Here is an 11,125-nt window from a genome sequence, read left to right on the forward strand (position 1 = left end):
ACAGTAACGATAAATTAAAAAAAAAATTTAAAAAATCCAACAAAACAATAAAACCTTAAAAGAAGTAGGAAAACCCCCCCCAAAAGTAAAACATAATGAAAACTGCAAAGTATATAATATCCTTAAATATCCTTGAGCAAATTCACAAATAAGAGAAAAATCTTACATCAGAGTCTTCGTGCTTGGCAACTCCATGGCAGTAGAAAGGCTTCCCATTGATCAAGAACTGATTCTCTGTGACCTTGACAGTGCGAATACCAAATGGCTGGCGGTAGACATCACCATTGGCTCTCACCTTTCATCATAAAGAAAAATGCAAGACAATATGTCAATGGTGTTGGGTACAAAACGTCAGAGTTGATGTTAGCTAATATTTCGGGGTGGGGGAAATACCTGCATAAATAAAATATACAATAATAATAATAATGATAGTATTTTTGTTTTTGCTTGGGTAAGTGATTTATGGTGCTTGCAACTGCATAAGGTCATATGAGCGCGCCGGACACATTAATTCAAACATTTTCAGGTTGGTAGGAATTATGAATTTTGCCTTTGTAGTAGCTGAAACCTACTGTTATCAAATTTAGGATCACTAAGATCAGGGGTATGGCTGAAAGACAGCAGTAAGAAGGAGCCGAGGAGTAGCAGTAGAAAGGCTGCAGAAAGAGTCAAGAGCTCTGAGGAGGAGGTAAAGGGGAGAGGGGAGGGGGCAGAAAGAAGAGATGAAAGCAGATGACAGAACATGATTAGAGAGCAGGAAAGGAGGTGAAAGTAAAAATATAACGCTTCCAGCCCCATGCATGTATATTTTCAGCAGCGCTAGTACCTCCAACTGTCCCAAGAGCGTATATTCTCAGTTCTGGGGGCACCGAAATCGCACATTAAAAAATCTTAGCGAATATAATTAAACTTTAATTTTCATAATATTTGTTCATTTACTTTTAAACATTGTTACATGTTATTATCTAAAACTCATTACAAAAGTAGTACATCACTTTTTAGAAAGCGTGTTTCTGAAATACTGCTGTATTGACTGGGACTGGGGTTAGGGAGTGCACAAAAATGGCTGGGGCTGGAATGGTTAATTTTTAGAGAAGAACATTTTCCATTCCTGTCAGGTTTTGAACCTGCGACCTATTGAAAAAAAAGCGAACACCATAAGCTCCAGACAATGACAGCCCTTCCCCCCTATTAATTGAATAGGCCTATATATATAGAGCAAGTCCACACCCTACAGCATGCTGTATGTGCTTTACACCTATTATTACCCCAGCAGACTTTAAAACACTTAGAAACATTCTCAGCTTTCTAGGAAGCATACAATGCACGCTGCAGATTACAAATGCTTTTATTTTCTTTCGATTTAATAATAATAATAATAGATAGCATTTTTATAGCGCATATCCCCGCTCAACAGCAGGCTCTATGCGCATTACACTATATTATTACCCCAGCAGACCATAGAACACTCCGAAACATTCTCAGCTTCCCGGGAAGCATACAGTGCAAGCAGCCGATTAAGCGCTCAAACACTAACAAACTGACAAGATCTTTCGCTGTCTGTAGCCGGGTACCCATTCCCACCTGGGTGAAGTGAGGAAAATTCGTGTAAAGTGCCTTTCCCAAGTACACAACGTTGGGTCCCTGACGGGATTCGAACCCACGACCTTACGGTTGCGAGTCCGAGAGCCTAACCACTAGGCCACCGACGCCACCATTTTACCATTGTTTTCGGATTGCCAACTCCACTGTATGTCCACGGGGAAGCATAACATTATTTTTTTTAATTTAAAAAAAAAAAAAAAAAGAAAGTTTGACTGAAGAGATAACTTCGGTGCACCCACACCTCCAGCAGATACCTCTCCCCACAGAATCGTTCAAAGCATTCAAAACAAAAACAAAACAAAGCAAAAAAACAAAACAAAGCAAAAACAAAAAAAAATTCACAATCATAACACAAGTACTTGAGACATTTTTTCCTTGATTAGAGAAAACTCAATAAAAAGCAGGTTACTTTCATGACCACATAGATCTACCTCCAGAAGATACCTGTATCCCACGGAATCATTCATGTCAAATGGAAAATGGACTTAAAAAGGGGTGAGAAACATTTGCAACAAAATCTAAAATCAACAAAAAGTACTTTAACAGAGATCAGAACTTTTGATTCATTCGAATGTCAGCTGAAGTCATTTCTGTTTTTAAATTTCGAGAATAAGTAATAAGATGAATATTTGGAGTGATTGTCTTTTGGTCAGAACACAACATTTTAGTTACTGTTGTACACTGTATTGTATTGTAAAGAGCCTGTGTACTTTAATCGGGGTTGAGCGCTATATAAATGTCATTTATTATTTAATATTACTATTACTATTATTACTTTGGAAAAACATTTAATGTAGGCTACATTCAACTTCCGTAACTATACATACCTCCAGAAGATACCTGTATCCCACAGAATCATTCATACCAAACGGCCACCAGAGTGTGGGGTTGTTCAGAGATAGGACCCCAGAGAGACCGACACCTTTTGCAACCACTTGACCACGATTGTCCAGCACAGAGACAGAGACATTTGCAGAGGTGGGCGCACTGGTGCCGGCTACTGCGACTTGGTAGCTGACATTGGCTGCAAGAACAAGAATATAAACAAACGGCTTGATGAAAGAGAGGGAGAAGGAGAGGGAGAGGGAGAGGGAGAGAGAGAGAGAGAGGGGGAGAGGGAGGGGAAGGGGAGAGAGAGAGGGGAGGGGGAGAGGGAGATAGAGAGAGAGAAAAAGAGAGAGAGAGCGGGAGAAAGAGAGAGAGAGAGAGAGAGAGGGAGAGAGAGAGAGAGAGAGAGAGAAAGGGGGGGGGGGGGTGACAGGATTCCTTTTGGAACTATGTTCTTTGTACTGTTGTAAAGTGCACTGAGCACTTTCCAAGTGGAAATGTGATATATGAAAATGTAATTTATTATTGTTATTAGTAGTTGATTAATGGCTGGACAAATACGCACAGAAATTAATAGCTATGACTACTGCTCTTTTACCCATATTGTTTTCATAAACGTTTAAAAAGACGCTGTGTGAAAATCTAGATTAAATATACTTAAAATAAGAAAGAAAATGACTTCCAAAAATTTCAAAAATGGTTTTCTAAAATTTCTTCTCTTGATTCGGATAAAGTTAGGAATTCTTGTGATCAAGAGGCAAAAGAAGGAAAGTAGGCAGATGAAAGAAAAAAGCACATAAAATAGAAAGATAAATCTTTATTCACTTGACGCTGGCATATTGGTTTGGGGTCTCACACCACTCACTCACTCACTCACACAAACACACACAACTCCCAGACACACACATGCACATGCTCTCACAAACACACACAAACAAGTACATGAGCCCATTCATTCATAATTTATACTCTTTCTTGACACATCCTCTCTTCCTCACACATAGACACATACACACATTACAAATATATGCTTGCACTCACAAACAGATTCATTACCCCACGCATTATACGATGTAAATGAAGAATTCATTATTGTTAACATTAAAACGTTTAAGCTGACACATAATCAATAATCTGATCATAATCCAACGGTATTCTGATGGTAAATAATTTTATGGTCATAGAAATAATATACTTATTTTAGTTTAGTTTAAGTCTCAGTATGAGTTTTACAGTACTTGCAACACAATTTGGTCATATAAGAACCGAAGACTAGAGGTATTACTAGAGAGTAACAGGTAACATACAAAGAAAAAGAGGAAAGATAAGGAAAAAGGATATTTGATAGGAAAGATGGAGCAAACCACACCAGAGCGCCCACCAAGCACCCACATACACTTATTTTACAAGATGGTTAAAAAGGTAGGAGTTTAATGGACATACCTTGACTGCCTGAGATATCGGACAGAATGGTGATATCATCAATGTAATTGCTTGGCGTGGTGTAGAGGCGAACATGCCGGTGGATGCCTGCGTAGTTAAAGAAATCCATCTGCAAGTTTTGGACAAAGTATCCAGGAGGATATCTGTTTTAGGAGTAGAAATTATTTAAATTATTTGCTGCTATCTAAGATGAAAGCAGCAAGGAAACTGCGAAGCTTTATAAATGGATGTCTAAGAAGGATAGTGGAGATCAAGTGGTACGATTGAGTCACAAAAGCTCAACTACGGGAAAGAACAAGCCAAAAGAGAGAGAGATCAAAGATGAAATCATCAAGGGGGGAGAAAGAGAGAAAGTCCAAGATCCATCTGGGAACGATATCTGGAGGTGGACCTCAGACAGATACGGCATAGCTGGCTGGAGGTAGAGAGGATCGACCTGAAAAAAAAGACAGTTGGAGTGCCCTTTTTGATGACCTATACTCAATACTTGTTTACTTGAGTGGAGGACCGGCATCACTGTACAAGGGGCATCCCCATAAGCGCTCCGTCCCCTGGAGAACCACATCTCGAAGCGTGTAGATGCTGACGGTTCCAAGCAATGGTTGATTCCATAGCCTTCTGCTCCTCCCACTAAGTCTTGAACTTCTGCAGGCACCCCATCCAAATCCAAGCTCATGAAGTCGCTCAAGATGATGGTATTCCGACTCTTCTTGTTCTTTTTCTCGTTTTTCCCTGACTGATCGTACAATTTCAGGTTTATCAGGGCACTGCTTCCCTTCAGGTCTTGCTTTCCCAGTGAGCTCATCAGCCCGCTCATTGCCCTTGACTCCAGCATGGCTCTGGGAGAAGATCAAAGTGATCTTTTTCAGTGTTTTCTTCTTCAGGAGCTCGGTCCATTCAGCTCTAAGGTTCCCATTCTCAATCTTCCTCAGAGTGCTCTGAGAGTCTGTGACAAAGATCACATGTGCTTGTTGAGTTGTTGTGACCCATTTGAGAGCCTGAGTGATTGCCTTTATCTCCATTCTCATGCTAGATGTTGTCATATCGTATGCTCTCTGCTGTTCCTGCACCAGTCTGCCACTCACTCTTGATGAGAAGCCCCATGGAGATTTTCCCCTCGTTTAACAGATCCATCCGTGTATACAACCACGTTTCCGTGCCGTGAGTTTTCTTCAATCAGTTGTCGTATCTCGGCATCTGTCGCCCCCTGCGGCTATTCTCTACATTCTCTGTTCAGCGTAATCACTACCTTCCCAAAATCTCCCTGCCGTCTCTCATTCATCTTTATCCATTCCTCCCCCCGCTTTATATCTTCCAGTGGGCAGACTTCCTTGATGGTGTTTTCAGCCTCCGCCATCCAAGAAGCTCCTCGTTTTAGGCGATATCCCTTGATTGCTCCAATGGCTTCGTGAAGTGGGTGTTGCTTATCAGCCGTCATCCTCATTATGCCCTGAACTGAGCCACTTTGTGTCTGTTTTCCACTGACATGAGGCCCAATACATGCCTCATACAGATAACAGGCATATCCTTGGTGCAGCCTAGTATGACCTATACTCAATACCAGGGTGAAAGAAGTACAGAGACGGAGCATTTTAAGTAATCACTAAACAAGAATCTAAAACTGCTCACTATGAGGATTTTTGTTTTCTTCCACCTCAGCTAGAAGTGCAAGAGAAAAAATATTGCTTTAAAAATAAATGGGAGCAATCTTAGAACAGTGCACCCCATTGGGCAAAAACAATAAAATACTATGAAAAAGCGGTCTGAAAAAGTAATTAAAGTGGATTCTTACAGTACTGCAAAAATATAAAACAGGTAAAAGTAAAGTTTCACTCTCATCCCCATTTTGAAGGTACTTGACAAAATGCCCAGATCTAGGGTCACCAAAGGGGTCGCACAGTGCATTTGGTGCTATGTCTTACAGAATTATCTTTGTGAAGCACGAAGACATGAGGGGTTTGAACTTAACTTTTCCCACAAAATAAAAGGAAATACGACTCAGAGCACTCACTGTGTGTGGTCAGTCTCATATTTGATTGTGCCAGGTGGTAATGTCGTTGGGGTAAGAGTATTGTTTAGGGCAAGAGTTATCCGATTACTTCCTCCAGGGATGAGAAAAGAGTTCACTTCACTCTCAAAGGGAAGATGGCCTCCATTATGCTCCATCAAGGGCTTGCCATTCAGCCACTGGCGAGAGAGACAGGGGGAAAAATACAAATGTCTTTAAAATGAAATTTTAGATGCAATCTAATAAAATAAAATAATAAATAAATTACATTTTTATTGATCCCAGAAGAGCAATTTGGTTTACAATGGCACACACACACACACACAAATGCACGCACGCACACATACATAATTATAAAGGAATACATGGATGGAAAGACTGCTTATTAACCAAATAAACACCAGAACGATCAGAAGATGGATACTCTGAGGTGGATATTGGAGCGGGGAGCAGAGCACGTATGGCAATGCCCGGAATGCTATGATGTTGTTCCCAGGATCAAGTAATCAAGTAATCAAGTAATCAACATAAATACATACACATACATAAATAAATACACAATTACACAAATACAAAACAATTTCACAACCATGCATGCCATTTCTGGTTGCCACTGTGCAGTGTCCTGATTTTTTAGCTAGGGTTGTTGTGTCCTACTCAAGGACACACCCCAGTGGCCACCCACCCGATCCCTGTGTCACCGACACTTGCTTGACTTTACTCTTGAATCTAAACACACTACTCACTTAGCCACTAAATCTTTTAAGAGGCGGCCAACTTCAACCCTACCAGTCAGGGTTTATGCTGGCTGAGGAATGTCCCAGAAAACAAACAATAAGAGATAAAGAAAACTTCCACATGAGAGAACTGAACTCATGTTTTCTGTTCGAAATATTGAAAGGCCTAAACATTAGATTCTGCACCTGATGCCTGTCAAAGATGTATGAAGCGATGCATCATGCCTTAAAAATTCTGAATACAAAGTCAGAGAGACTTGAAAGACAGAAAATTTCAAGTCTGAGCATTCAAAGTTGTTGAAGTCTTTCACAACTTCCATTACTTTTTGATCCACCCTCATTGTAACTGCACTCAGAAAGAGTATTGACAAAAGCAAAGACAGAAATGCCAGAAGTATGGATGTCCTTATTCATAACAAAGGGTGTCAACCATGGGACATATATGAAAATCTATTCTTACCACTTTAGAGTAGTAATGAGCGCTGTCAAAACGTAGCACAATTCTTTGCTTGGTCCAGTCTTGGGACACATAAAAGGAACGCTCATACCAAGCCCATCCAACAAAGTCTCTGAGACTTTTGTCTTGTGTCACGTCATTGTAGCTGGAAGGGACAGGCATGTCAATCACTGGACCAGACTGGAAATAGAATGACAGAACTATATGAATGTGAAAGAAACATTATCAGAGCAAAGGCAAAAAGAACACACCTAGCTCGTATGATTTTGCATTGTATTAGGAATGTGGGCATCAAGTATACAAATTTAGCTTTGCCATAGACTAAAAACAACACAAATGTGGGAGGTCCATGCCATCATATAATAAAACTACCAATTTCTACTAAAGTCTTATTTATAGAGAGTATGACAAAGAAAAGGGTCTATAAAACAGACTCAGAGGTAATTTAAAATGCCATGATTTAGCCAAAGTAATTTGATCATGAATATAATTTTTTAATGCATTATTCTATTTTTGGAATGTCGTGACAGGTTACTAGATACAGGTGTCAGCATTTCAGTAGGCCTACTTTTTCCGACACTGCTGTTCAAGCCAGTCCATTCACAGCAGTCTATCATTTACAACAGGGAGTAAAGCTTAATTCACAATGAAACCTAAAGATAAGGTTCCATCTTTTCAACTCAATATACTTATTGAAAGGAATTGAAAGCAATGATCCTCGTCATAAGCCTTTGCACAATGTCAGATGTGCTATTGAATTTATAAAATTTTTTTTGCCCCATTTTCTGCCTCTCCCTGAAGCGATAAATCTAGCATCTTCGTTTGTCGCGGCCGTGATTTTTGGCATTTTTCAACAAAAAAGCTACTTCATAACATTAGAGATGTATTTTGATAATTTGAAGGTGTTCGTGTATAGTTATTTTCATGCGAAGAATGTAGATACTATATTTATATTACAGTTTGTCTTTTATTTTTTCCCTCTTTGTTGGGTTTTAATTTGTTGGTGTGTTAATTTTTTTCCGTTATTGTCCTTATGTGTTGTTTTTCTATTTTTTGGTGTGTTTTTATTATAACGTAATGTCATTTAATTTGATGTTGTTCCTACAATTTTAAAAATATAACTGAGCTATGTTAGAGCGTGTCTCCATCAAAACCGAATACTGACACTGGCAGGCTCCTTGTGTGTGATTCCATAATTTACATGTAATATCCTGTACTTTATCTTGAATTACACACGTTTAGGGTTAAACTTAAAAAGATCAATCTTCGGAAAGGTGGACACACGCTCTTATTTGGTAATTTTTGTGGTTGTTTATGTGCTGTTCTAATTTTCATTTCATTCTGTTGGGAAATCTTTACTTTTTATGTTTTTACACTCTATGTGGCTACAAATGATATTCTGGATGCTTTAGATTAAGTTACCTCTATCATCATTATATTGCTATATATATATACGTCGTCACAGAGAGTAGAAAGCTTGAACATTAATGGCAACTTTTATGGCAACTTTTGCCATTTTTGTGGCAACTTTTGGCCAAAAAAAATGGCAACAAACGCAGAAGCTAGGATAATACATGTTCTGATCCAGTCACAGATATCCTGAGGCCATCTTCTAGGCCTACTCCTTGGTCTTCCTTTTCCCCATTTTCCTTCCATGCATTACCCTTTTCTTTTCTTCAGTGAGGTTAAGTCATTTCAAAAACGAAGAGGCTATTCGGATTCAAGTCTCTGAATAACCCTGCTGTGGCTATTCGGACACAAAAACTCCAAAGCGCGTTATTTTGAATGACTGAGTTTTGCTCCCTATGAAACGGTTTTAACTTTTCTCTTCTCAATTTCTAACTGGAATTCCAAGTAATCAATGAATTTGTCTTTCTCGTCAAATAAAGCAGGGTTAGATTGATACACCTTGGTTGTTGTTCTGAAACTTTTATTTTCCATTTTTATTATTGCTTTGAGCTCAGATTGGATTGCCATTTCCATGCATTTGCCCTTTGACTTTGTGGTGTGGTATTTCAGATTTTACAACTGTTATTCACTTTTGACGTCACCCGCCACTAATACTTTTTTCTTTATTTGTGTAGAAAATTTTGGTAAGATCATAGAAACCGAGGAAGGCCATAATTAAGCAGGTACCGAATTGCCCGTCCGCTTCACATCCTGTACATGCATTGGAGTTTGATTCCGAATAGCCATGGGAGGCTATTGAGTCTTGAGTCCGAATAGCGCTGCTTTTAGAAAAATAACTATGTAAGGTGTCTAAAACACATCCATTTATACATGGACATAATTTGAAGGTAATTACAATACTTCTCCAGCAAAAGCATCTGAAAATCTTATAAACAAACAATAATAAACATAAAACAAAAAAACAACAACAACAACCAAAACCCCTTTGCTCACCTCTGCAAGTGACTTTTCCCACCATCGCTGGACAAAACTTTCATTCCTTGCTGGTGACGAGTCTACCCTGAACAGCCACAACCCATCGAGGAACTTCGTTTGACGGCTTTCAGAGTCCCTGGGATAGAGCATACCACTGCCACAATCCACTATAGATACCAGTTGGTAAATCAAAATAAAACTGATGAGAAGCCGCATTTTGAAAAGCGGAAATACAATAGAAGAGAACAGACAGAAAAGTAAATATATAATGTGGGCGTGGCAGTGAAGAAAGTTGTGTCTTCAATCAACACACACACAACTGCCGATATGTAGTCGAGAGGCGTCCTAAATAGCTTTCAATGACTGCGAGAAAGCACTGTCGTTTGCAAAACAGCTTCTCATGACGGAACGCAATTGGCCGGCAATTGAGACAGATACGCACGAAAACAAAAAGTTCAATTGCTCTTGAGCAGCACTATTAATTATGTTGTTATCAGTTACGGCGCCGATAGAGCGCAATCAAAGTTTTCCACTTCACTTCAGAGGAAATGTTGGTCACATGACTTTTGGCCTTCAAAACACATGACAGAGATAAAAATAGATAAGGGAGTATTCTCAAGAAATTCTATTTTTTCTATTACAGCTGTCATATTTATCAATACAGTTTTTTTTACCCACATCAACGTATTTTATGTCAGTAAAAATATATAAATTGAGGAAAGTTATCAAGTTTAACTTTTTAACAAATAGAACAATTACACCTCATGAGACACGCACTAACCCCGGAAGTAACCTTTGTAAACAAATACTTTATCCGAAGCGGCTGAACTTGAAAAGGATTTTTCTTTTCGAAATGTCTTTTTTATCATTTCAAAGGAAAATCTAACACAATACTTCCTTTTCTGTCAATATATATTGTCTTAAAATCACAGAATGTGGACTGATCGAGGTAATTGAATGGCCTGTAAATTTTCAATTGACGAAGATGGAATTGTGAAACATGCATTGACATGTTTTGGTTTGACTCCAGTACCGTACACAACACAGTCACTGTACTACACAGAACAGACACTGCCGGAGACTAACGTTGCTGTCTCTGATGATCACTTTACACTGCCGTACTAGAATCTAGCTTTAGGGCTAGATCTAGTAGTCGCTATGAAGTCCCAGAGAACGTTTTTTGTGTCATATTCCTCATCTAGATCTAGATTAGATCTAGATGTGACCAACAGTTTTAAAAGGCTTTCCCATTTTTAATCAGTTCTGGTTCAACCAGTAGTCGTAGTGTGTTAAGGTACTGTACCGTGTACGCAGAGACGGCAGAGTAGTTACAAGATCTAGATCTACACTACAACAGTAACATTTGAAAGTGATGTTCAGTGGATAATGTCAAGATTAGTAAAAACACTGAAAATGTAGTGTAATGTTAATTGTAGATGGTGCTGAGTGATGAGTCAACTTTGAACTACACAGTGTTCACTCAGTGTCTGGGTCTCTGTTTTGAGAATGCTTTTCACTTTTCTTGCTTTGTTTACTTGTAAGTTGTTGTAATATTATTGTTTCAACTATTTATTATATTATAGCAATGCCAATCGGGCTTTCCCGCGAGGCGAAAATTTGGTCCCCGTTTACGGGCGATTTTGCGGACCCGGCCGAAGCGTA

The 11,125-nt window shown here is 39.0% G+C and overlaps 2 protein-coding genes across 3 annotated transcripts in view; one reads left to right on the plus strand and one right to left on the minus strand.

Annotated features, from left to right (window-relative positions):
• Positions 1-10,017, minus strand: part of LOC101856316 (beta-glucuronidase) — a 20,606-nt gene extending 10,589 nt beyond the window's left edge. The window contains exons 1-6 of one of the 2 annotated variants that reach the window (XM_005091521.3): positions 9,482-10,017; positions 7,082-7,258; positions 5,888-6,063; positions 3,877-4,019; positions 2,433-2,629; positions 167-295 (exon numbers count right to left, since the gene is read on the minus strand). In XM_005091521.3, the coding sequence (XP_005091578.1) occupies positions 167-295; positions 2,433-2,629; positions 3,877-4,019; positions 5,888-6,063; positions 7,082-7,258; positions 9,482-9,679 (1,020 nt within the window). In that variant the 5' untranslated portion in view covers positions 9,680-10,017. The remainder of the gene's footprint in view (positions 1-166; positions 296-2,432; positions 2,630-3,876; positions 4,020-5,887; positions 6,064-7,081; positions 7,259-9,481) is intronic. The other variant, XM_005091522.3, reaches the window with a different exon arrangement.
• Positions 10,018-10,330: 313 nt separating this feature from the next.
• The window catches only part of LOC118479164 (rho GTPase-activating protein 17-like), an 11,990-nt gene continuing 11,195 nt past the window's right edge, over positions 10,331-11,125 (plus strand). Inside the window, exon 1 of the mRNA XM_035973805.1 lies at positions 10,331-10,412. The gene's annotated coding sequence lies outside the window, so the exon portion shown is untranslated. The remainder of the gene's footprint in view (positions 10,413-11,125) is intronic.

The sequence above is a fragment of the Aplysia californica genome, unplaced genomic scaffold (genome assembly GCF_000002075.1).
Source record: "Aplysia californica isolate F4 #8 unplaced genomic scaffold, AplCal3.0 scaffold00031, whole genome shotgun sequence".
In the NCBI taxonomy this organism is placed as follows: domain Eukaryota; kingdom Metazoa; phylum Mollusca; class Gastropoda; order Aplysiida; family Aplysiidae; genus Aplysia; species Aplysia californica.